We start from the raw sequence: 26,426 nt of genomic DNA, 5'->3' as shown, positions 1-26,426 counted from the left end.
TGAAACAGATCATTTTACGTATTAAAACGTTTTTCTACCAAACCGAATCGAAACAAGTATACTCCACATCAAGGGCGTGTGTCTGTCTAATCAAACAAAATGAAATATTGAAAACGGTTTAATAAAGACGAATTTATTTGAAAGTAAGATTTACTGTGTCGTTCTTGTACATTGTGCTTCTGTCGTTTGTTCGGTACTTACGTAATTCCATATTCATTTTAGCAAACGCCCCATTTATTAAGCGAAACATTTAAGGCGTCTGACTGATTCAATTTACTTATAAAAATCAAACAATCAATGGTATCAGCACCATCGGTATTTTAAATAACCAGAATTACCGACCTCAAAACAAGTAGCAAGCAAATGTTGAAAGCACAATTGTTCAAATAATTCGATCGATTTTCACCTTCATTACGTACCAGCGTAAATAATTCTAGAAAATATTTCATTTAAATTTAACAAAACTGTGTTGCAATATCAGTTTGAAAGCAACGAAGAAAAAAAAAAATCCATTCATTCAAACATGATAACCGATTGTACAATTTCATTGAAGAAATCTAACCCAAATTAGCATTGGCAAATATTTATTCAATGAATTGAAATCAATTTCTACGAATAAACAAATTAAATTGAGCGCAAATTGTACAACAAGTTTTATTGGAAATAATATTTTCCTTGCTGGTGACGGACAACGTCAAGCACTTCATTGAAAAGCCAATGTGCTAAAGTTTTATTGAATGCAGTACACAAGTACAAAATCACAGACTGTGTAGGATTACTTGAACAAAAGTTGGTGGCTAGCATTTGTGTCGCGTAGCTTTAAAACAACTCAGTTAAATAAACGGAATGAGAGAGGACATGATATCAGAATTAAAACTTTATACAATTTTATTGACATTATACATGAGAATTTATCACACATTTTGCAATCAGACAAACGGAGAAGAATTTCTGTTCCATTCACTTGTGAAACATGTATGAATGTTTTGGTTGTTCGGCTCAAGTGGAACGAATTTGTTTTTTTTTATATTATATGAAAAGCGATTTATGATAATTCAAGATTTATTATATTAAAATTGGAACATTGTGTCGCCATCCATATAGCGTGTATATAATAGCATTATCTTATCAATATTTTATTGATAAAAAAAAGTTTTCACCAAAAAAAGAACTTTTTTCCACAGAAAATGTGTGTCATAAATTTCTTTTAGTGAAATAAATTTATGTCTACAAACAGTACACATATAAACTCTATACAAACGGTATATTATATACTTACCAGGGGAAAAAAAGTATAAACTTTATCTGGTCATATATTTAATATTTACACCAAACAATCTGTTTGTGACGTACAAAATCTCAAGCAATCTTGGGAACGAAAACCTTTTTTTTTTATTCCGTAATCTTTCTTATTTATCATGTCTACCGTGCATTTGAATGTGGGAATATACGAGTCCCTAGTGAGTTTCGCCTAGGTGAATAAATATTCATAAAATATTGGGGTTGACAAGTCCTTAATTTTTCATTTCCAACCGCACGTTACTTTAGGCATAGATTTTAATTTCCTGATTTATGATGTTGTCGACATCTCAGCAAAATTTGTTTGAATACATGAGAAATTACAATTGAAAAAAAGTTGAATTAAATTTGGGAGCACAGCTTCAGCTAATGGTTTCCCACCAATATAACTCTCTTCCGTCTACAAAACATCCCATTGGACACCCCACAACCGAACACCTTACTTTCAATGGATATGTTTTCATCATAATTTAAACTTTCCATATTCCATAGCTAACAAAGGTCTGGTTTAATTGAGCAAAATCACAACTTCTATTGTAATTTTCCGAGGCGCACCGAAATAAATTGCAACTGCAAACAATTTTCAAACTTGTCTTTTTTCTCCTCCATACTAAAACTTAAACCAACTAATAAACCTTCCATACCCGACCAGCCCAGACAAGTTTTTCCATAATAACACCCGTTGATTATATATTTTACAAATGCAACGAATGACTCCCTGGCGAACTAATACCATTTCTGTTCGAGAAGAAGACGATTATGTTGGAAGAGAAGCAAAAAAAAACTTATTTCCAAACCCATAAATGGTGTTTCGAGTGAATGTGTACATCGCATAACGAGCATCTACATTTTAGATTTTGCTGGTACTGATAATACACATTTGTGGTTCGTTGAATTTACAATACCCAAAGCATGATGTATAAATTTCAATTCTTGTGTCGTTACATTTGGGTACAAAACTATCTTTTGAAAGAGACTTTAAATAGAAAATGTTACTCGGTATGACTATGCGATCGTAGATAAGAAAAACGAAAAGAAAAAAAAATCACAAAATAGAGTTGGGTTATCCTCAACATAATTTAGAGTGAAATACTCATACGACTGTCTGAGGTCAGTATATGGACTGATTTCATTTTTACACTTAGCTCCGAGCTCCGATAACAACAAAGTGATTCACAAATAATTGTCTGCGTTTCGAAATTTACTGCTTAAAATCCTATCGTTCGACAACTTGTTAAAAGCCATCACACCCATCCTTTACCAGTTTAATTGATCCGTACTGTCGTTACGTACAAGTATAACAAGAAAATGTATTCAAACGACACTGTTGGAAAGAGTTTATCTGAGAAAATGGTTTCAATTTGAATTAATATGTTACTGCAACTGTGAACAAAGAGTGATATCAATTATGTCTGGCCATTCTTTTTAATATGAAATTGAAATTGAGAATTTCGAGTTGTTTTCAGTAATATGTAAATGGCAAACGTGTTCTGTACTACCAAAAACTACACATGGTGCTTAATGTAAAATTATAATTTCTTTATACTAACATAATACCGTCATGATGCCGTACACGGGCGCTTTCAGTTTGGTTTCATATAAAACCAGAAAATGTTTATAATGTTTGTGTGTTATACCTAGCGCCACTATCAAAGATAAATTGTACTTTATGTCTATGAAATTTACATTAATTTCAAATTAACATTTTATGCCTATTACGTACACCATAAAGACCGTATTATATATACAATAATGTGAAATGCATAATATAGCGACTGTGGCAAATGTTAAAATAATGCAACATGCATATCAAATGCAATTATAAAATGTGAATAGACAGACATGCCTATATCTGTTTCTATTCTATGCTTTACTGGGTATAATGTAAGTTTCTTTTAATTGTGGTTTGAACTTAAATGGGTGATACTTGCTGTAAGGTTAATTTATAAGTACGTACAAAAATTCACACTTTGTTTTGTAATTAATTTTCGAAGATAATTATCGGTGTGTATACGGTGTATTGTGGTGAGACATTAAAGGAATGTTTTACTAATTATTTTACAGTGGAAATGAAAATTTTTGGCATTCTTCAGTGATATGGTCTCACATACAATGTTTGTTAACGCAAATGAAGTAAAAGATTTTGTATCAAATACTTGACGATTATTTATACAAAAGAAATATCAGTTTAAATGATTAAACCGTGGAGTTCTTTTCGCTTCTAAACGGCTAATGTGCAGAGGAAAGTTTTGAAATTCATTCTATAAATAAAGGAAGCTTGATATATACCTTATTGCATCGATATCTTTCGATGTTACATTTTCTGATTACTCAACTAAATCACCTCGTTTAAGGTATCGTAATTACCCGACAATGTAAGTGGTCAAAAAATTATCACCGACATTTCGCTTCGGAGAAATCTCATCGCCATATAAGCATTCTGTTCGAATTCATATTTGCAGACAATGAATCACGAACAAAGGCCCTGTACTGTATGCCAGCCACTGGTAAACTGTTCGGTATGCAATTAACATCTCGGTTATACCCAAGATCAATCGATAAAATGCTATTCCAATAACAAAATGATTTTTCTAAGAATCTTCGATATAACATAAAATAAATGAAACGTTACGTATCGGCGTGCATCATTTATTTATTCAAGACCATAGTTCTTCATTTCGATATTTCGGTTAAATACAAACAAAACAGCATTTCTGCATTTTATTATTAGTTTATATTTTCTCGATTGCATTCCTTTTATGTAACATTTCATTTCTTTTTACAATCATTTCTGCAGACGAACGCTCTATTCGTACAATACGATTACTTGCATTTTTTTTCTCGTTCTTCTTATTTCTTTTCAGTGTTGTGACAGGTTTGAGGCAGAACAGCGAGATATAAAAGCTATGGTTTTGTTATTCTAAAAGGAAAACGAATAATTTTTACATTTCGTATCTCATTTCTAAAATAGGAAGTTAGCGGTGCACAAAGGAATTTTATGCGTCATATATCGCGGTGTATGTGATATGATTATTGTAGGAAGAATACGCAGAATCATGCTCGTTTGTATTTAATGCAAGAATATAAACATCACGTTGATCGCATTTCGTAAATTCGGGGGCAAAAAGTAACATCTTCTAACAGAAGAAATTGTCAAGTCACGAATTATGCTTTTGGTTAATAAGCTGTGTTATATTTATAGCTCTGTCTTTTGCTGAGATCAATCTTAAAGTTAAATAGCTTGCAACAATGCCAAGCCCTTGATAGGCACATGACAATTTTCCCTACTGCTTTTTTTCAACATCTAAAAATTTCTCGCCTACGATTCTAACTAAGAAATCTCTCCTACGCAATACCTGTTGGGTAATATATAAACGGAGTTATAGCGACGGATTTGCGTAAAATATACATGAATAGAATATGAATATATTTTTCCAAAAGTAATCACCGAATTTCGAAGTAGACTTAGAATCTATACCCTTCCGGATATGAACCAACTAATGCTTTGTTTTCTCACATAATCCGAAAACGATTCGATTTATACGATCAATATAAAAATCATTGGGAAAGGAAATTTGGAGTTTGAAAATTTTACTTCATTGAGTTTTCTTCATGAGGTTTCCCAGCGGTGCCATATATTTTCTCAACAAACAAATCCCATATATTATTGAAAATCTTGTTACCTATCAGACGGGAGTGTTATTGAGATTATTCACGATCGGGGAATTGGTTTCGGTTTATTTTCTTCTTATTTTTTTTTTTTTTTATTTTATTTCTCGGTTATATATTTCCTTTAAAATACAACCGACACCGACTGAAAATCATGAATAAAATTGTAACAAGTGACGCAAAAACGAAACGACCCAGCGAATAAGGAAAAACGAAAATCTTTCTCAGAATTTAATGTATCAAAATCCGAACCAAGAACAATGGTTTTATTGTAATGAATGCCACTAAAATGAAATTAAGTTGGGCAATAAAATTTTGTGACCGATATTTTCGAGTAGAGCTGAACATTTTGCTTGTTGTTTAACAATAGCCACGAGACACACAAAAAATAATGTAAAAAAGGTATGCCATAAACACGGACAAAAGATATACCTGCGGAGAAAAGTATCGATAGACTAGGCAAAGACTGAGAGCACGCACGAATGTGTTTTTTGTGTCTTAATTACGTAGTAAATTACATGAGATATTTTACGTAGAAGTAGATACCGCAGAACCGCAGAATCAACCGTAGAGATAAAACGATGCTAAATTAATGCAAATTTTACTCGCATTTCTTGTTTTTCCATAATATTTCTATTCATCTCTTAACAGCACATCATCAAATTAGATTTTTTGTGCCATGCCTTTTAACATGTTCTACGTACAAAATGTCGGCAAAATTGCTTAACGAAACTAACGAAATTTTGCGTACGGCACATCTATCTGTCTGACTTTAACATAAATCTTCTTTTTTTCCTCTCTCTTGACACAAATTTACCCTTGCTGCACATTAAAATTTTTCAAGAATTTTTTTTTGTTGCTTCTCTGCACTCGCCTCTCAACGAAATGACATTTTGTTCCTCGAAAATATGCACATAAATTACAATTTTCGAACCTTTTATAGTGAAAAATAGCAAAAATCAGATCTAACATTATTTGTTGAAAATCTTTAACTTTTTATTCTTCTTTTTGCGCAAACAATCAATGTTATGGATAGCAGATGTGACTCCAGCCAGTCATCTGCCAGTTCAAATTAGGTGCGGAATCGGTTTATATAAAATGTGAATTACAGTGGCAAGGGCGTTCGGATTTCGAGAGTTTGTTTGATTGCAGTGTTAAGTAGCAGAGTGTCGAGGGTTGTTGAATTCAATGACCGAATTTATTTCATCTGATTTATATTCGTTTTGTGTTTCGGTCCATTCAGAGATTAATCTATTTTTTACCATTAAAACAAGCCCAACTCAACCCACCGAATTACTTTTCCAATGCTCCACGCAATATTGAATTCCAGTTTCCAGTTAAATGCAAAAAATATTCCGCGTAGGATAGATTCAATTTCAATATTATGGCAATATCCATTTCATGAATTAACTAATAGTTGAAAATAGCATTGTAGACACAGTTTAACGACTGCATGTGTAGGGTGTTTATATAGTTTTATGAATGCAACGGCATGTCAATGAATTGTTTCATGTTTGCAAAAATTTACACAAAACGGATAGTGGTAACTCTCTACATGATAAAAAAAAAATTCTAGTAGGTAGGAGTACGAGTGATACCTATTCACATGCTTACTGAAGCGTAAAATTGAGTCAGTATATTGCAAATTGAGGTTTTCATTGTCAGGTGTTGGCTGTTGTTTTACAAAGGTGTTAAGCAGAATTCTACATTTACTTTAGTCAACCGATCGAAACTTTCATGATAAAAACTAATTTGCGATGACAAAGCCATTAGTTCATTGACGGTAGCTAAATCAGTTACTCGCTGTGAATATTCACACAGCAAAGTTACAGATGGTAATTATATGCAGATGATATGCCTCTCAGCTTGATGATGAAAATATTTAATTTGAGTTTGCTGTATTGTCATGACGTTAAAAAGATTGAAATGGGGTAAAGAACTTTGGATTAATCAAGTTTCTTGCTGCTTTATATTTAAATTGAAAAGTTTCACAACTTATAGATGGGAGAGCTCTAACAAATTTTAGTCATCACAAACTAGAAAATGCCTCAAACTGAATGGTAACAGAATTAAGGTAGTTCATTTTGAACAATCTCGTTGCTTATTAATTGCGACTTTGTACGAATTGTGGTGTTCGTAATACTGTTTTCCTTAGTCTTCTTCCTGTCTCATCTGAGCTATACTTTCCATGGTTCTACTTTTATGTTGTTTCGTATTTTGTTTTCAGTTGACTACATTACCATCTATGTACATTACAATAAGCGGTAGGAAGCCATATATAAATTAAACAAAAAAAAAACTCAAGATATTGAATCCGCTGAAAACAATAAACGAAACAAATTACTTTCTGTTCACGTTCATGTCAAAATATTCGAAAGGACAAAGACTTAATCCTGAAATAACATTGTTCTTCATCGGAAGTCGCTGTACGATGTAAAACATACAAAATAAACAGATAAAAATCGATAAAGTGCACGCGATACTCGAGTCTAGAGTAATATCTGAAGCGTTTTCTGCAAAACAATATCGTGGCGAAATTATGTGATGCAATATAGCATGGGATGATATAGTATAAAGTTATGTATACTACACACTGTACAGTATAATATTAGCAATGTTAAGCTCTCCGAAAGTGAACATTTATTGAGAAAATTTTTGTTGGAAGTTGGAAGTTATTGTTTATGTCTGTATTTGCCACATTTTGGCTGTTACGAACAAGATGTTATAATTTGCTACATTTCCTTTGTTCGAATATTCTCGCTTGTCGTTTTACTGCTGTCTTTTTGTTTTATTTTTGTCGAGTAAATTTTGTTGAATCAACAAAATAAGTTCAATATTTGCGAGCGTAATGTTATTGATGGTATCATTGTTACATAAAATCAGCCACTTTTATTTTGCCATGTTTTGATGTTGTTTCGTTGATATCTGATCGAAAATACAGAAACATGAAATTACGCAATCTGTTCGTACTGAAGAAAGTGCTCAATGTTTCAAAGTAGATTAAATTTGAAGAAAAATTCAATCTGAACTTGTTCGACGATTCAAAGAATGCTATCGCACAAGTGAAATGTTTTCTACTTCTTGGAAACATTGATAGGTGCTGCTTTATGATAACTAAAAAAAACTAGTTTACGTAAGGCCGAAAATACGCGAGAAGTTTTGCGTTGTTTGGATAGACAATTATGCTGTGTTTTCCATTGTTTAGACTGTTAATATCTGATTACAATGGAAAACTCAGCATAATTGTCGATTCCATCAACGCGAAATTGCTCGTGAGTTTTCGGCCTAAACGTTTTTCATGCAAAATTTCACATTTTCTCTCGACACCAAGCCAATTTTCTAGATTCAATTTACTAGTGGAAGTAGAGTTTACTCAGTCGCTGTCTTTTTACTGATAACAATTTCACAATTGAAAAAGAACTAAAAGCAGTAATAGCATCAGTAAAAATACTAAATTCTTTTAATGTCGACAGCTGATTGACCTTATCGATGCCCTCAACTTTCAAGAGTTTTAAAGTAACATTCTTAATCTACAAATAGTATCATTTTCAACACCACACCTTGCATATAATATGTACATTAGTGACTTCCTTCGATTTACTCGTCGTCGTTGTGCGCAATTTAAATTTCGCTGTATCATTGCGTTCGAACGTCTCAATGACATAATCTTTCTTCGTTCTTCTCACATTACAAGATTCTTTTCTACTTTACTTTGTTATCATCAGTCCGTTTTGTGCGTTTGACTAGTTCGAAGCGAAACTGTCTACTGTCTAGCTGTTCAGAAATTATGTCATTTCATGGTAAAGTGGTTTTAATAACCGGAGCGAGTTCGGGTATAGGCGCTGCTTGTGCAGAATATTTCGCTAAGGAAGGGGCTCTGCTCGCTTTAGTCGGACGGAATGCAGAACGATCCGCACGAGTAGCCGAAAAGATTAAACAGTGTGGAGTTAAGGTCGCGCCATTGGTCATTTTGGCAGACATTTCTGTTGACTCAAAACGCATAATCAACGAAACCATAGCCAAATATGGTCGGTTGGATATTTTGATTAATAATGCTGGATTTTCAATTCCCGGAACCATTGAAAACACAACCGCCGAAGATTTCGATTCTGTTATGGGTACGAACGTTCGTGGCACATTTCTTCTAACACAATTGGCCGTTCCATATTTGATTGCAACTAAAGGCAATATCGTTAACGTTTCGAGTGTTGTGGGCTTGCGCGCATTTGAAGGAATTTTGGCGTATGCTACGTCCAAGGCGGCTTTAGATCAGTTCTCACGCTGCATTGCACTTGAATTAGCTAGCAAGGGCGTTCGGGTGAACACAGTTAATCCGGCAGTAATCGATACAAATTTTCATACGATTGAATTCGGTTTTGCCCGTAGTACATCAGAGTTTGTGGCTACGAGACAATCACATGCTGAGATGCATCCCATCGGTCGCTACGGACAAACGGAAGAGGTTGTTGCTGCTATTGCATTTTTGGCGAATGAAAGTGCTGGATTTGTGACTGGTGTCAATCTACCGATCGATGGTGGATTCTCAATTAAATCGCCATTGGGTGGAGATCCAACTAAATTGTGGAAATCATAGTTTTGTAAGACAGTTTTCATTAAAAATTTGTTGTTATCTTCCTAATAATTCGTTGTTCACATAAAACGTAACAATAAAAGTTGATTGTCTGAAACCATTGTTATTTTACTGTTTGTACAAGGCATCGTGGGTATATACATTGCATGTTAGCTTCCACCATCGATACCGGTAATTAAGTGCCTCAAAATCACAAGAAATGCTATTGGAGGGATTCTTTTGAAAAACAGCCTACCGAAATCGGACGCATTTTCTATTGGAATTTTTTATATGTGCCTAGAAAGGACTTCGACCCTAGTGGCCAAAACCACTTTCAAAAAAATTCTTCGAAGTTTGTGTGGCTGGTCAAAGGTGAGCAAAAACCGAAAAATTGCAATTTTCTTACAAAAATTGCTCCAGTTACACGAGCCGTACATGGTCGTGTGGGTAGTCATTAGAAAGGTAATCACATGTACTATTGAGCCGAATAGGGTCTTATTGGGTTTAAAATTCATCCACACTGAAATATGTGCAGATAAAGTTTTTAACCGAAGACGTACACTGTTCTTACTGAAATTTCTCGAGGTACACAAAATGTACATGGTCGTGTGGGGTATCATTTGAAAGGTAATTTTATGTGCTTTTGAGCCAAATAGAGACTAATGTGGTTTGGATGCATCTATGATGAAATATGGACACTTAAACATTTCAACTTCTTTTTCATCGCATATGTATCCAAACCACATAAGACCTATTTGGCCCTATTTGGCTCAAAAGCTCATAAAATTACCTTTCAAATGATACCCCACACGACCATGTACATTTTGTGTACCTCGAGAAATTTCAGTAAGAACAGTGTACGTCTTCGGTTAAAAACTTTATCTGCACATATTTCAGTGTGGATGAATTTTAAACCCAACAAGACCCTATTCGGCTCAATAGTACATGTGATCACCTTTCTAATGACACCCCACACGACCCTGTACGGCTCGTGTAACTGGAGCAATTTTTGTAAGAAAATTGCAACTTTTCGGTTTTTGCTCACCTTTGACCAGCCACACAAACTTCGAAGAATTTTTTTGAAAGTGGTTTTGGCCACTAGGGTCGAAGTCCTTTCTAGGCACATATAAAAAATTCCAATAGAAAATGCGTCCGATTTCGGTAGGCTGTTTTTCAAAAGAATCCCTCATTGCAGATGTAGCTATCTTTCTTCATTTCCTGACCATTATAATTTATTAACATCGGTTGATCTTGTTCAAAATGTCTACCAATAATTACGAGTTTTGCAAGACTATTAGAAATCGGAAAACGACTTCTTCGTATAATGTATGAGTTTGGTCATTTTCAGAAGCCAGCCGATATTTTCAGTTCCATTAATTTTAGATATGAGATCTGCGATGTATCGTGATTTTCTCTCCGTAAAAAAAGCAAACAAGTCGGCAATTTATTAAATTATTCTCAACCAACTTTGCACGTCGATATCAAATTAAAATTAAGTACACCAGTCATGTAACACACGACCCACCTACCGCGAAAGTAATTTTATTCGTCCAAACTATATACCAATTTGATTAATGAATATTTTCGCCTGTTTTATATTGACTTCTTTTTCTTTATTATTTTTTTTTTGCTAATAATTCGTAACATTATTTAGACACTTATAAGTCCATTAAATTTGAATTTGAGCAATTAATGGTCATAAATTGTATTACCTAACACAAACGGTTGGGTGTAGTAGGTACTGGGCTTACTACATACCAATCTAATAATCGTATATGTACTCAATAACTCGTTTGCGAATTTTAATGATTGTGATGCTGGCATATCTTTTGTAGTGCTTTCATTGGAATTAATTGCGAAATTTTCTGAAATTGATAGAATGAAATATCAAACAATGAATTTTGTTATCGATTGAATTACGATGGGATTTCATTCGTTGCCGAGAAATATAAACTGAAAATGGAAAAGATGCATTTTCACGATGGTCATGGTTTTTTGTACATTTTGTTACTGTCATCAATCATTTTATTACATTCTCTTCTTCTGTATACTTTATTGTATCAACAAGGGCACCAATGGAAATATTTGAAAGAAGAGCCATTTGTCATTTAGGATCATTCCTATGGGGATATGGGTTGCGAATTTATGTTTAAAATTGTGAAACAGTATTTTTCATGTTTGCCGTGTGATTAAGATTATTTTCTCCGCTCAAAAGGTCAAGAGAAAACCATGTTTTCTTCATGACAGTTCCACCTGTTTTGACAAGGAAGAAAATATGTATTTTCTGTCCCGAGCTGTCACCTTTGTTTTTGTTTTGAAAAATGGTGGAACAACGATTAATCCCATCTTGCACATGTGGATGTTGTTGTGTACACCTCTCGGAGAAATAAGAAAGTTCCAACTCGCTGTTGTCTGTTGTTCTCTTCGTTCTTGTTGGAATTTTCTATTTCCTTCCCTCGGTAAACAAATAACTATTATTTGAGGGAGAGTGTTGTAAAAAAATGGTATGGCTTATGTTTCCATGAACTTTTGCTACAAAAAATCTTCAATTTCCAATTTGATACTCCTAAATTTGTCTAGATATCCACCTTCATAGCTTCAAAGAAAGATGTTTACCTAGCTCGTGCATGTCAATTTGATTTCCAGATTTATTCAACACGTACTAAATCATTCATTTAATCACACCATCAGCTAGTCAATTACAACCCACAATGAAAGACCCACACAATTTTTTTTTTCTTTCTTCACCGGCTATAAATTATCGAATAAAGGAAAATACCGTGATTTTTCGATCTGATAGCAAAAATAATAATAATTTCACATCAACATGTGGGAAAAACACCTTATGTTCGATGGTAATTTCCGATTTATTAAAATGGTTTTTCGTGTGATTCCAAATAAAGACGAGCAATGCCAGTATGAAAAGCGTGCGTATATCTATACCAAAAAAAAATTCCTCACAGCAAATTTTTCACCCTAAGCAAATAACATCCGAATATCCATATAACCAAAATATCACTCCAATGCCTGTGAGGTGAGTTACCTAGCAACCTACTCACATTTGCCAAATTTATCCTTTGTGTGATACCTTGACGCCGAGTACTATCGTGTAGGATGTGTGTATACAGAAAATGTTTTATGCATATGAATGGCACTTATACCGGCTTGTTGTTTATCACCCAAATTGAATTGATAGAATAAAAGATGCCGAGTTTGTATTTATTATTCAATAATTTTTCAATGTTTATTGCGCTGGATGTTCATCCTGTAGATGAAATGGTAAATTGGTACGGAAAATCCAATTAAAATCATCATTGGAATTATTACGGTCCAACAGAGGTTGAAGACCAATCAAATAATTTGTACATTGCACTTCGGTAGAAATCTACGGAACGTGTTATTGGGAATCCATACAATAAGCATTTGTCGAAACAAATTATCTTGAAGACTTCTGATGTAAATGGTTTTGTTTTGCATATCAACCCCATTTCTATTCATGTTGTCTTACTTTAAATGGGATTATGCAACATGTAGGAGTTTCTGATGCACCTCTGATACATGCGATTTTTCGGAATAGATAGGGGGTGAGTCTGTATGTCTTGAACAAATATTTTATTTTCAACAAAAACGTCCCTTTTGAGTGGGACAAATAACCGTTTTTAATTGGAAAATGTATTTGGCTACAGATGGCAAATTTACATAAGAATGAATGTGACGGTAATTGCCATTTCGCAATAAAATACAGCAAGAAACCATGTTAGCAAAAACGTTTGAACAGTTTTGTTGAATTAATTATTTTGAACTCTAAGATTGATCAGACTTTCTGAAATGTGTGACCCATGACATGGCTCCACTATTGACTGTTTCGAGCAGCATTTGATTTCTTTACTATGGTTAAATTGGTGCATAGGAAAATCTTGTTGTGGGAGGTAATATTTCGAAGTCAATGAATTACTACCAGATCCTTGAAGACAAATGAACCCACAATTTACCACAATAAGCATCCCCACTCCTCCAATGCTGTTTTGAGGAGTGAGGTTACTCATTTCGACATTGAAGATTTCGGTTTCACGAGGGTTGACAATGTGTTTTTACGAAAATTAAACAATCTCTGCAAAGCCTCAACAAATCCGATAATTCTTGGATCTTAAAATTGTAATAATTAGTAAGATTAAACGTTAGTCTGAAGTTGAAGAATCCGTTGAATTACCTTTATTTTCGGTTGTTTTTCGTTTGATTCATAGATAATAACATCATTTCCATCTTGGTGTCTACAAACAACCCCACAGAATAGAGAGTGCATTTCGAAGAAAAGAATTGATGAGATTTATTATATTCCCGCTTTTCCATTTCCTATTCATTTTTCCTTTCTTTTACAATTGCACCCTATTTCACAGACCGCTTTTCTTCCGAAAAAAAAAACCACTCTCACCCTAACCACCAACTCACAAACGATACATGCGCATTGTAGTTCGCAACAAACTGAGTGTCTTCGTACGGTCACGTTCTATTTACCGATCTTAATCACAATGTTATTCACTTGGTTTTATTATGTGAGAGGAACCATTTTTCCAGTTTCATTTCATTGAAATTCACAACAATTTTTAATTGCTTGTCCTCTTGATTTAAAGGATTTGTTTGAATAATAAACGAACAGTCTTTTTGTTGCAATTGAAACAAAAGTTTTTCCTGTTTCTGAAGTGAGTCCTAGGGATACTGTGATTGCATTCAGTTAATGGAAATTATCGGTAAAGTGAACATTGCACGGAAACTTTTATTTGTTTTTGTTGGATGTTGAAGTGGAATTGAGAAGTTATTGTCGTTTGAATGGTTTAATTTTCGTTTCTTGAATGAATCGGTCTGTAAAGGTACTGCACTAGTATAGCATCAAGTTTTCAAGAGGTAAAATTCACTTATGCAAAACATTCTTTGTTTGAAGTCACAAGACCATTCTAATTTAAGATATTGGTCATAGTCCACGTGATGGAATGGAGTTAAATGATTCATGGAATAAAGATTTCGTTTGAATTTTTAAGCTTTTATTTAAAATGGCGTTGTTCAATTGATTCAAAAAACTCATAAAATGATGAAATATTAATCAGACCGCCGCTGGATGTTACCAAGTTTTTTCTAAAATCAAATATTTTGTTGTTTCAGGTTGTTACTCCTCAGAAATGTGGTGACGTATACCTCTACGATCTTCTACCGACACCAAATCGCAACAACAGTCCATATCAGAATTTATCAACGATGTCCGACCAAGATACGTACGATACACCAAAGCCAGCCGTGCAAATAAACTACGATTCTCCACGGTCATGGAGTCGAACTCCACCAAGAGATAATCGTTTGGATGATTCGTACGACATACCTCGTCCCTCGAATTTACTGTCACAACATAACATCACACCGAGCAGCTCCAATTCATCACTTCTAACCAGCGACAGTTTAAGTTTATCATCATCGAATCGATCGTCGTTAGCAAATATGCCGGACTATGATATACCGCGACGAAATCCACCTTCAATACGGTCGCTTACACCATCTGCTCCCGCACAAATGTCACAAGCCAACAGTTCATTTGACATACCGTTGATTCAGAATCAGGGCCCAATAATTACCACAAAGAAAGAGCTTCCACTGGAATTGTCATCAGCCCTGGACACATTGGCCAAATTACAGAATGAAGCTACATCGACTATTTCAAGGTAATGTCCTAATAATGGAAAACAACTTCAAAGTCTAACTCATTCGATCTCCTTGTAGACTTTTAGGATTTGTGTCACCTTCATGGCGCACCAAAGAGAAGCTGGAGCCTATTCTAATGGACTTAAAACTGGCTGCCGTAAGACTTCGAACAGCACTACACGATCTAGCTGAATTCGGTGATGGAGCTTTGGGCAATGCAGCAAGAGCCGATGATAAAACACTAGCATTAAAACTGAGACCACTGGTTAAGGCTCTACGCGATGCCGACAGATTAGTTCACGAAGCATCCCAAAGTTTAGACTCACAAGGCTGGACAGTTGACGCATTATCAAGACCTGAAAATTCACAAAAACAACCTGGACCACCAGACAGTTTAGACCAATTAATTGCTTGCGCTCAAACATTAACCGAGGACGTTCGTCAGTCCGCATCGTTTATTCAGGGAAATTCAACGTTGCTCTTCAAAAGAGCTACACCAGTCACATCACCACAAGACGGCGCCAACAACAACGAATGGCTAGAAGACTATGACTATGTCAGTTTAGAATCCAAAGAAAGTTCGGCAAAGAAAAATGCTGAACTACGAGATGCTCTACCCCAAGACCTGCAAACAAAGTTCGACGATGTTGTGAAGAATGCTGAGACGGCCGCAATAAATAACGACAAGCCCGGTTTGAATCAAAATGATACATCGTTAATTACGTACTATGCCACCCAAACCGTTACACATATGGGATATCTGACACAAGCAATTGATGCATTCCTTCAAACAGTCGAACGAAATCAACCACCGAAATTCTTTCTAGCTTACGGCAAATTCGTCGTACTAAGCGCCCACAATTTAGTCAACATTGGCGACATCGTCCATCGAAATGTGTCGAAGATGGAGATAAAAAAGAGCGTGCTTCAATGTGCGGATTCATTGTCGGAAGCACTAAAAACCTGTGTGGCAAAAACGAAAAAGGCGGCTCAAAACTTTCCCAGTGTTTCTGCTGTGCAGGAAATGGTTGACTCCGTGGTCGATATCAGTCATTTGGCATACGCATTAAAAGTAGCCATGTTACAGGCGACACAACCAGTTTCGAATCAGTAATTTGATGGGGACATAGATGAACACAATACACCTGGAGTTCCTACTAAATGTACGATTTGCCGATCGCTCATTAAGACTGAATAATGAACAGAACAAAACGTGTATGCACACATCGATGAGCGGTACAGAGCACGTTGAAAGAATTGATTCTTAAAGCCGTTCCGTTGATTTCTACTTTCAAGTCAATTATGACAATGTGAGAATTAAACCTGGCAAAACCGCTTCATAATCGCTTCGAATTTCTCTGAGTTCAGAGAACTGTGCAGTCGCTGTATTGTGGAGTACCGCAGTTGCAGGTCCAACAGAGTCTATGTGATATTCGTTTCGTAGAACTAACAACATTCATTCACTAACATTCATTGTGTGACAATGTTTTTTTCACATGAATTCGACGACTTCAAAGATTTGCTACCTTCGGGTAAGTTGTTCTGTTGACTTAATTTTTTTTTTGTTACATCTTCTGCACTTCCATATAAGACCTACGTTTCATTAATGGGAATGTTTTGTCGTAAAGAATTTTTTTTTTTAAATAAAATGAACTGCCAAAACACATTAGAAACGAAAAATTTGAAGAGGAACAAACGCGAATAAAAATTTACAAATTTATAACTAACAATAATCGTCAAAGAACATTAAATAGAATTTTTAAATGTGATATCGTACTCAACTTTTATAAAAACAAAACTAAAACCATATTCAAATGAAAGTAAAATCTTAATCGCTGAATAAGAAAATGTCTTTTAATAAAAGTTGTGGCTGAAGTGGTAAATAATATTTAGAGTTTAACAGAGAAAGAGTAGTCGTTGGTAGAATGCATTTTCTTTTGAATATGTGTAATTGCGATGGATTAAAACAACACCGAAAATGCTATTTAATAGAGAAGTTGAAACATACTTTCCAAAATATATAAAATTACGTCGACGAAATGTGTAGAGCTATAATAGTCAATAATGTGTAAGCTTATATTCGGTTAAATGACTTAAGTTAAGCGAGAGCGTATATTGCCATAAGATTGTCGTTTATATATTGCAATTTCTTAAAAGTAACCACTAAACCTTTCACAGACGACACAGCGCATCACACGAGTGCAATTAGAAAATCTGTTTCCATCTTTCGATCTAACAATTTCCAACATATCCTTTTTTATAAAATATGTGTGTCGCTGTCAACAAAACAGATAATTTAGTCTACTCGTCTGCAAAAGGTTAGTTATGCCAATCACAATATAGTGTTTAGTCAAACAAAATGTAATGCAATTGCGAGTGTCTATTGAAACTCGTGCAAAAAAATGAATAAAAATGTACTGCGAGTATAATTATTATAGTGCGATGATTCGTCGTTGGAAGATGTCTGATCCAATAAAATATTTGAAATAAAAACTTAAACAAAAAATGTGTTTTTTATACGTAAGACCTGCAACTTCGCTGAAGGCGAAAGGACACATCGGTTGGCCTGTAGTACTTCATTCTTTGTGCTCTATTTTTTGGTGATACAACTTCACTCTGGTAAAATATATATGTACGGTATGAGCGGTATGAACGGCAGGTTGGTTTACACAAAAAAGTGCTAACATTAGTAATTTTATGACGAAAGGTGATAGAATTATACAAAAATCTGGTACATTTAAGCGTTAGTTCTCATACAACATTTCCCTATGTTAATCATAAGATTTCCATTTCCACATGGCGTGACCGAGTCATATTCTAATAACTGAGTTGCTTATGTTAGGGCAACGCACTTCAAGCAAAAGTTCTTCGAGTGCTACTATTTTGTATGAAAAATGTTTCCAGATTTTTTTACAGTGCCAAAATTTGTGTCCCGTTTCAGAACTCTATTTATTTAGAGTACCACTCATACTTGAAGTGCGTTGGTTAGGGATTTGATTCGCGTTTAAATCGACGAGTTTGCTAATAACTGTCCTTTTTCAGTCAACCCGCTCATCTCCAGCCTTTCTAGTTGATTGAATTGTATTGTCTCTTGTAGTTAGTTAAGTCTGTCACTTGGAATTCGTATGGTGTCGGAGTCTCGGATGACCAATTTCCACAATCTAGTGAATGCAGTTGGATTACCGACTTTTTTTGCGTGACGACCCCAGTGAAAAAATAGCGGTATGTGTAATCACTATCAACCAGGTCCTATTCTCAAAACTGTGTCAATTATATTTCAAATCTAGCTTCACGGGAATAACGACATGATAAGTCGGTGAAACATATACGCTTTGAGAATTTTTATAGTTTCGACATTATCCAAGCTCCATCCATTATTTGGTGGGAAAAAAAAATTAAAAAAAAGATATCGGTGGTACAATGAGCTGAATAATATTTATAATTTAGAGTCGTATTACAGTAATCTTCTTCTTAATTTTCCGACACTGCAATGTTAGTGTTTGTTATTGTTGTCGAAATAACAACAGCGATGAAAGACTTGAAGAATCACCGTCTCTTAGATTATTTTTTAAGATATCAAAGATTGTATCCAGTTGTCGACATGATATTCCAGGATGCTAACTTTAGTTTGGAAGGTATGGCATCTAAATGACTAGTTACAAAGACTTAGAATTTCACGAATGATTAAATTTATAAAATCTAACTTTGGCAGACTTTAGAAAATGTATTTATACTAAAGGTTATTAGTTTTCACTTGACTGTAACCTGTTACAGACGACAAGTATTATTATCGGGTCTATTACTTCCATCGATCAAAGTATTTTTAATTGGTTTATTTCAAATCTTGTACTTCAATTTTTTTAACGTGCATTTTACTGTATAATCTACCATATTACCCAGAGCATATCATTATTTTTGTCGTCGTTATCCATAACAGATGATTGATAAACTCAGCGGCAATGTTCACTTCAAAGAATTTGTGTATATTTCGACAATACGAAGCTCCCTGGCTACATCAATGTCCTTAATACAATCATTGCGCGAATTCAACACACATATAGGTTTCAAACCGGCGTAGTATGGATTATCGCGTGTTCGCTTGTAATCAACTCCTTTCTGCTTCATCCAATCTATAATATCATTTAGGCACGGACATTGCCATGGATTTCCTTCCAGTGATGCTTTCACCAAATTTCTGAATTCATTGTCGACTTCAGGGAAAAAAGTCAATTTATTGTGAGCAATGTACAGTTCTTGCAGCAGAAGAGTTGTGTTAAACAGAGAAGCAGACAATTCTTCAATGTTATTGTGATCGATATGTAGTTTCTTAAGTGCTGTTAGCGGCAAAAGTAGATTGTCATCGAGTCGAACGATCGAATTGAACGACAGACTGAGGTAGTCGATATTTGGAATATGATTGAATGTGTGGGGATGAATTTCAAGCAATTTGTTATTTTTGAGGAACAGCTTGCGTAACTTCCGTGGTGACATTGAGTGACCAAACACTATTCCACTAAATGATTGCAAGGCGTTCCCTGATAAGTCCAACTCCTCCAGATTTTGCAACTCGTCAAATGTCCGTGGTTCTATGCTCGAAATGTCATTGTTCAACAAATACAATTTTCGCAGGGCATTCAGGCCATAAAATGTATTTTCCATCAAATCTTTAATGCTGTTGCCAGACAGGTTCAAAATTTGAAGAAAATTTAAATTCTGGAACGCATTTGAATCGATCTGTGAAATGTAATTCTTGCTGATATCGAGCTCCTTCAGCACGGTGGAGAATCCATCAAAAATATAATTTTGGATGTTTGTGATGGAATTTCCGGAAATATTCAACGTCCTCAGAGCTTCCAAGCCGTAGAAGCAATTTCTTTGTAGAGTTGATATAGTATTTTCAGACAACGTGAGTGTTCGGAGGCCCTTCAGCTTATGAAATCCGTTGGGAGGCAACTGGAAGTAACATGAAATGTAAATATTGAAAATGGAATCTGAATTTGTTGTGTTGAACCAGTGAAAATGACTAAGGCTATAAACTTATCGGTAGACCTAGCAACGATATAGATATATAGAGATATCTTTCTAACAGTGGAGATAAGCGTATCGTACCCATGAAAAATTCAGAAACGAACCCCTACCCAATTTTATCCCCCGTTGAATTAATATCTAAGTAAACGTAAAGTGCCTGAGTTAGTCTCCGTTTAGTTGGTACCAACAGAAATACCTCAGCCGCTCACCTCCATCTAAGCCCACCTCCATAAGCTGATAATATATGTGCAAAGTAAGTGTGTGATTTAGGAATCCCTACCCTATAAGAGCATTTTTGAAAATATTTTTTTTCATTGCTACCTTCATCGTCTAACAGATATATTTAAACAGACTGTAAGCATATCAAAAATCTATTACTTCCTGAGTTCTCAGTATTTCAAACAGATCAACAGAAAATGTTATCTTCATTGTGTCAGTATACATTGAGCTATAAAGGAATGACTTAGGCAGAGCTAATCCCTTAATTTTTTCACAAATGTCCATAACATATGTCAAAACCGACTACGAATACTTACCTCAACTAAAAAGTTCTCATCCAAATTCAAGATTTCCAGTGTAGAAAGATCGCCCAGGTCAAACAGATGTGCAATACGATTGTTGCGCAAATCGAGTATTTTCATAGATTGTAAAGAGGAAAATGCCACCATTTCAATATCTTCGATTTCATTGTGAGAAAAGTTGGCAACAGATAGCTGTGACAGTGTTCGCAAGCTATCCTGCTTTAACGAAGTTAACTGATTCCAGCTAAAATCGAGAATTTGTATATTGTTCCTTCGTGAAAACCAACTGTTTCTTAAAATCGAAGTGTGTGTGCTCGAAATATTCAATTCGATCAATTGAGAGAAGCCACGAAAACCATATTCTGCAACATCAAGACTCCCGGCTTGTGATAAATCTAATCGTTGTATGTACTCCAGACCTTGATCATTTTCTAAGGAATATATTCGAATGCTACACTTCATGTAGTGATTATTATTGCTACTATCACTGACCTGCAATCGTGAACGTATCACCGATCTTATTAATCACTTTTAAACGTCTCCAATCGAATCTAATATCTGACGATAGCTCATTCATTGAAGAAACATTTTTACACTCAACAAGATCGATCTCACGTGAATTAAAATCGTTATCAATGCGAACATAGACACACTTTTTCGCGGAAACTGTCTGTGAAGTTGCCAAGATTGCAGTAAAAATCCAAATTAATTTTGTACAAAACATCTTTCTGCATAGCGACTATTCTACTCACTGGCGAATACTTGCCTTCTTCGAATTTGCATTACGCAGAACTGGTTATATTTTTCTTAAACTAATGCTCATTTCTCTTATACACACAAGTCGACGCTCATTTGACCTCATCATCGTTGTTTTTCAAATTTAATCTCTGACACATCCCAATAAGCTTCTGAACTGTGAATATTCTCTCCCGAAAGCAGTAAATTTCAGTGATTATCTAAAAAAAAACGTTCTGATCGAATAGTCTAGTTTTCTAGTTTGTCTAGTTTTGTTGAGGCGAGCGCGATGTGAAGACGAGTTTTTAAGGATTTTACACATCATTTTTCACAACGCAGGCCAGAAAATAGTTAGTTTCTCACCTCCGCTGAATCTTTGGAAGCCTTTGTTGTGAAAAACGTTGTGAAAAACTCGGTGAATAAGTTAGAAATTGTATTTTCTCGGGTGACTTATAGCCAGAGCGTAGCGAGGAAAAACACCCTCCGAAATGCATTTTCCAACTTTTCAACGAAAGAAGTTGAACAAATATCTATTTCATCCGTGCAAATATACAATAACCATGGTAAAAACAATAGTTGAGAAAAACAACTTTTCTCACCTGCACTGTCATCAGAGATAGTGTCAACAATACGCCATATTCTGCTCGTTTTTGAGTGGAGAAAACGAGGTTATAAACTCTGCACGAACTAAAAATATTTTCAATTTGGCCTTACAATCTTAAGGGGATTAGCTGTACCCGTACCCATCCCATCGACATTAAACAAATAAAAGTTTGATTTCTGTACGAATTTTAATGAAAAAAACATTGGTTGTATGCATGTCATTTCCTTAATCTCGTTGATAACGGGTACAATAATTATTTTAATTTTCAAAAAATTTATTTTCGCGAACAGGAAAAATGTTCCTTGTCATTTCCGTTTTATTTAACAAAAAATATATTTAAACTCTGCTTCAATAAATTAGTGTAGAAATTTAGTTACTTATTCCATGCGCTGGTGCTGCTAACCGTATCTTGATTGCCAAGTTTTGGGAAATTATTTTCAAGCGAATGTGATTGCAAATGCGAGGATAAATCACTAGGAACGAGTACTTGTTTGCACGTAGCACACACTTCCAGTAATGAATTTTGATTTTTTTTCGTTGGTTTTTTGTTTTTGCTGCCAGATGCCTGCTGTTGTTGCGAATGGACTAAGTACAGCTCCTGAATGAAAAGAAATTTCAATTTAGAATTTTATTTAGAACTACACCGAGACTGGCAATCGACACCAGACAAAGCCACTCACCTGTTGCTTACTGATGTCCGGCAGTAATACTAACAATTCGGGGAAAATCACATCGAATTTATCTTTCAACGCAAATTTACAGTGTTCGTAATATGGTAACGCGTGGTACGATCCACTGATAAACATCTTCGAAATTTCTTTGAATTGTTCCACCGTTTCTGGTTGCTCGTTTTCTTGGAAATGTGCGAACAAAGCCTTGTTTCGTTTCGTTGAATTTTTCGGAGGAAGATAATGGTGCGTTGGCAAGATGGAGTAGCTTTCTCCCAATGAGCTGGTGAAGGTGAGATTATTTGTTGGCTTAACCACAGAATTTAGGGTGACGGAATTGAAACCGGGCGGAGGTTGGGTTGGCTTCTTTCTCGATTTGTCGAAACCGGGAGGAGGAGCTGTTTTTGACGAATCGGCCTCGGAAACCGGATCTTTAGCATTTTTCATTATGTCGATGAAACTGATTGCCATGTTGTTGTTGTTGTTCTCTCTATATTTTGAATCGTTTGCACTTAAAGACGGGAAATTGTTTTTAGAACTAAACGCTGGCACAATAGTTTTTGACGACTTTTCACTAGGGGTATCACTTTCTCGTTTGACGAATTGCAATTTGCTGGAGTTGGTTTGAATTGTTGGATCGTATCCATTGATCAAAGAGCGATGCTTCGCCGAGACAACATTCAAAACACTTTGTGAAGGCACACATTCGGATTCATCGGAATCACTTTTTGCAAGTGGTTTGGATTCAGTTTTCTTATTGACTTTTCCTTTCGGTACTACTTTCTTTTCCGGAACCTTTGGTTCCTCCTTCTTTTCGCTCACCTTCGGTTTTGCTTTGTCTTTTTTATCGGCTGCTTTCCCATTGCTTTTCACTTCCGTTTTACTTGTTGTTGAATTTGGTTTCGAATCAACTTTCACCGATGTTGTAGCTGTTGATGCTGTTGATAGAGGTGGCGGAGCTACCTTCGACTTTCTACTTTCGGTAACTGGTTTCTTCGTTGTAATCCACGAAGCCGAGGCCGCAACATCTGTACCATTTCCTAAGGCAGGGAAATTATCCTTAGAATTGAACTTTGGAGCATTCGCTGCTGGTTTGTTCGTTGAAGGAACAGACACGCTTTCACGAGCAACGACTCCTACTTTGGTTGCTGAAACACCAGTACCAGCCGACTCATAGGTTTGATTGACAATTGATCGATGTTTTGCGGAAACGCTGTTGTGATTCACAGGCACCAAAGGCACAAAGTCGCTATCAAGATTAGCCTTCTTGCCCAACGACGGAAAATCTTTGGCGCTTTTCGGATTAACTTCAGGTTTCTTTGTTGTTGTTGAGGTAGATGGACGATTGGATAGATGTATCATAACCTTTCCAGAGTTGGTGCCGTTCGACGCATTGCTACCGTTCTTGAACAAGGCACTGGCGTTGTAGCCATTATTGTTGTTGTTGTTGTTACTATGCTTATGAACTGGACTGACATCGGAACTGCTACCGCCAAGAGCGGGAAAGTTTTCTTTCGTTCTAGCCAGACCACCGGGTCCGAACGTTTTGGTTCGTATCGAAACGCTCGGCCGAACGCTAAACGTACTTGAACTTGTGCCAGCTAAAGATGGAAACTCTTGTTCGTTTTGCGCATCGATTGGCCGTGGTGCATGTTGAACTATTGATGAGTTTTCATTGTAATGAAATTCCTCTTCGACGGGGTTATTGTTTCGGTTGGAGCCGCGTGACGATTCACCCGTACGACTTCGAGGTGCTAGAGTGAATTCGACTTCTAAGGTACGAGCTTGTTTCGTTGCTAATTTACCAATTGACCTGCTGTGCGTACTTGCTATGTGAGCTGCAAAGTATGCAAAATGCCTTTTAGATGGTTAATTCGTTGTCATGAAATGAGTCAATTACCTCGTAAGTCAATCTCTGATCGAAATACCGATGTAAACTTTTCTTCAGCACAGCTTTCTTCTTCACAGAGATAATGATGCGACTGGAAATGTGCCTTCAGTGCGTCGTAATCACTGAGAAAAAGATTTTTTTTTAGTAAGTGTAACAATGGAATGGTGTTCCAACTGTCGACATACGCATAGTAATGATTTAGCCCATCAGCATCACAGAAATGACAATAGTAGTGCTCTCGCCTAAGATGTCTGAATAATTCATCACGATCCAAATATCTACGGTCACAGAACTCGCACATAGGATGACCCTAAGTATAAACAATCGGTCAGTGTCAGCTAATCAAGATATGCTTTGAAGCATCAATTTCTTGCGGCAGCGGCAATAGAAAATACCTTATGGGATGTGTTGTCGGTATCTCCACGGCGTCTATGCAATCCTAAATTGACTCGATTGTAACACTTCCTTTCAAATGAAAAAACCTAAGAAGACGAAGTAATGAATAGACATTTCGGAATTTTCAATTTCTTTGAACTCACTGTCAAGTTGTCCGTACATATGTCACAGTAAAATAATTCTGAAATTTAGAAGAAAAAAAAATGTTTAAACCGATGCCGATGGCTTTACAGCGAGACTATGAGTCCTTAAATTCAATGAAGCAAAACTGCAACTTCTATACAACAAAATAACAAAACAATAATTTACCATGCTCTTTCCTCATATGATCCTTCAATGCTCCAAACGTCGGAAACGGTGGAACATCGCAACTGTAACGTTTTCCCTTATCATTAATTTTATCATTCATTATAGCCACTCATTAAGTGACAATAAACTTACACAGAACACGGATTTTCAAGTAGTTTATAAAAAGCAGCTTGTGCTCGCGGTGACGTAAAACAAATGCGATACTTCGTGTCATATAATCCAGATCGATTCATAGCCGTCAACTTTATAAACGGTTTGATTTCCGTAGTGAAAATAACCTAGACGATCGTAGCGTAACATTGCGAAATAAGGAAATTAGATAGTGAAAATGTGTGCCAGATAAAGTCATATAATACCTGTGACAACTCGGCACGACATATCATACAATCGTTTTGCTTCAACAAAACTCTTAGACGCGCTGAGCATTCATAGCAAACGACATGTTCACATTCTCCAATCGAAAAGATTTCCGTATGCTTGAAACAAACTACACACGAATTTTGTGTCGTGTCCTTGCTATCAGCTTGGTCCTTTTCCGCCTTCTTATCAGATTTATAAGACATTTTTCCCAATGAACTTTTTTCTATTGCTCGAATTGAAATTATGTTTCAGAATTAACCGTATCGATGGATACAACAACAAATGTTAAACGAACAGGAATTTCTAGATTCAAATTAACACATTCAATAGGCGAATAGGTACACAGGTTGGACGAATTTTAAATGAAAGAATGATATCGAGGCCTTTTCGGATACAAATTTATACAAAGCAGTAGAGCTTAAAATTTTTGACGTTTAAGCAAATAATTTTCTCTACGTGGAGAAGGTGGAGAATAGTTTCGGTCAGAATGGGTGACATCTGTTGTTTTCGAAATGAAAACTGTCGGCACATGTGAACAGAGAGATAGGAAACCACACTACTTATAGCAGAGTGGAACAAGGTTCTGAACATTATTAGGTGTGAATTTTGAAAAACAAATTGTAACGAGTGTGAAATAGTACATTTTGTACCTAGGACTAAAAGTCTTTTTTAGCGTGTGAGCCGAAGG

The 26,426-nt window shown here is 35.6% G+C and overlaps 4 protein-coding genes across 5 annotated transcripts in view; 2 read left to right on the top strand and 2 right to left on the bottom strand.

Moving 5' to 3' along the window:
- The window catches only part of LOC119078951 (breast cancer anti-estrogen resistance protein 1), a 57,284-nt gene extending 40,254 nt beyond the window's left edge, over positions 1–17,030 (top strand). For both annotated transcript variants that reach the window (XM_037186699.1, XM_037186707.1), the window contains exons 4-5: positions 14,696–15,246; positions 15,305–17,030. In XM_037186699.1, coding sequence (XP_037042594.1) covers positions 14,696–15,246; positions 15,305–16,340 — 1,587 coding nt within the window. In that variant the 3' untranslated portion in view covers positions 16,341–17,030. The remainder of the gene's footprint in view (positions 1–14,695; positions 15,247–15,304) is intronic.
- Positions 8,675–9,657, top strand: LOC119078974 (uncharacterized oxidoreductase TM_0325-like). Its single transcript, XM_037186729.1, has one exon. It carries the CDS (start codon positions 8,756–8,758, stop codon positions 9,560–9,562), a length of 807 nt encoding a protein of 268 aa, XP_037042624.1. The 5' UTR covers positions 8,675–8,755; the 3' UTR covers positions 9,563–9,657.
- A 2,158-nt stretch (positions 17,031–19,188) lies between the features above and the next one.
- On the bottom strand, positions 19,189–21,551 carry LOC119078939 (insulin-like growth factor-binding protein complex acid labile subunit). Its single transcript, XM_037186689.1, has 3 exons — positions 21,268–21,551; positions 20,791–21,206; positions 19,189–20,179 (listed from the first exon to the last, which is right to left on the bottom strand). Exons 1-3 carry the CDS (start codon positions 21,497–21,499, stop codon positions 19,190–19,192), a joined length of 1,638 nt encoding a protein of 545 aa, XP_037042584.1. The 5' UTR covers positions 21,500–21,551; the 3' UTR covers position 19,189.
- Positions 21,552–22,285: 734 nt separating this feature from the next.
- LOC119078931 (E3 ubiquitin-protein ligase ZNF598) lies at positions 22,286–26,189 on the bottom strand. The gene is made up of 9 exons (XM_037186676.1): positions 25,735–26,189; positions 25,511–25,656; positions 25,379–25,440; positions 25,213–25,250; positions 25,069–25,155; positions 24,859–24,983; positions 24,683–24,795; positions 22,795–24,620; positions 22,286–22,712 (listed from the first exon to the last, which is right to left on the bottom strand). Exons 1-9 carry the CDS (start codon positions 25,939–25,941, stop codon positions 22,488–22,490), a joined length of 2,829 nt encoding a protein of 942 aa, XP_037042571.1. The 5' UTR covers positions 25,942–26,189; the 3' UTR covers positions 22,286–22,487.
- Positions 26,190–26,426: the final 237 nt, after the last annotated feature.

The sequence above is a fragment of the Bradysia coprophila genome, chromosome III (assembly GCF_014529535.1).
Source record: "Bradysia coprophila strain Holo2 chromosome III, BU_Bcop_v1, whole genome shotgun sequence".
Taxonomy (NCBI): domain Eukaryota; kingdom Metazoa; phylum Arthropoda; class Insecta; order Diptera; family Sciaridae; genus Bradysia; species Bradysia coprophila.
This window is presented reverse-complemented; position numbering and strand designations above follow the sequence as displayed.

Coding starts and splice junctions, on each gene's coding strand:
- LOC119078974 (XM_037186729.1), top strand. CDS start 8,756: ATGTCATTTCATGGTAAAGTGGTTTTAATAACCGGAGCGAGTTCGGGT.
- LOC119078931 (XM_037186676.1), bottom strand. CDS start 25,941: ATGTCTTATAAATCTGATAAGAAGGCGGAAAAGGACCAAGCTGATAGC. Junction 25,441..25,510: donor CTTGAAAATCCGTGTTCTGT/GTAAGTTTATTG, acceptor AAAACGTTACAG/TTGCGATGTTCCACCGTTTC. Junction 24,621..24,682: donor ATCAGAGATTGACTTACGAG/GTAATTGACTCA, acceptor CATACTTTGCAG/CTCACATAGCAAGTACGCAC.
- LOC119078939 (XM_037186689.1), bottom strand. CDS start 21,499: ATGTTTTGTACAAAATTAATTTGGATTTTTACTGCAATCTTGGCAACT. Junction 21,207..21,267: donor TGATACGTTCACGATTGCAG/GTCAGTGATAGT, acceptor TATATTCCTTAG/AAAATGATCAAGGTCTGGAG. Junction 20,180..20,790: donor ATGAGAACTTTTTAGTTGAG/GTAAGTATTCGT, acceptor TGTTACTTCCAG/TTGCCTCCCAACGGATTTCA.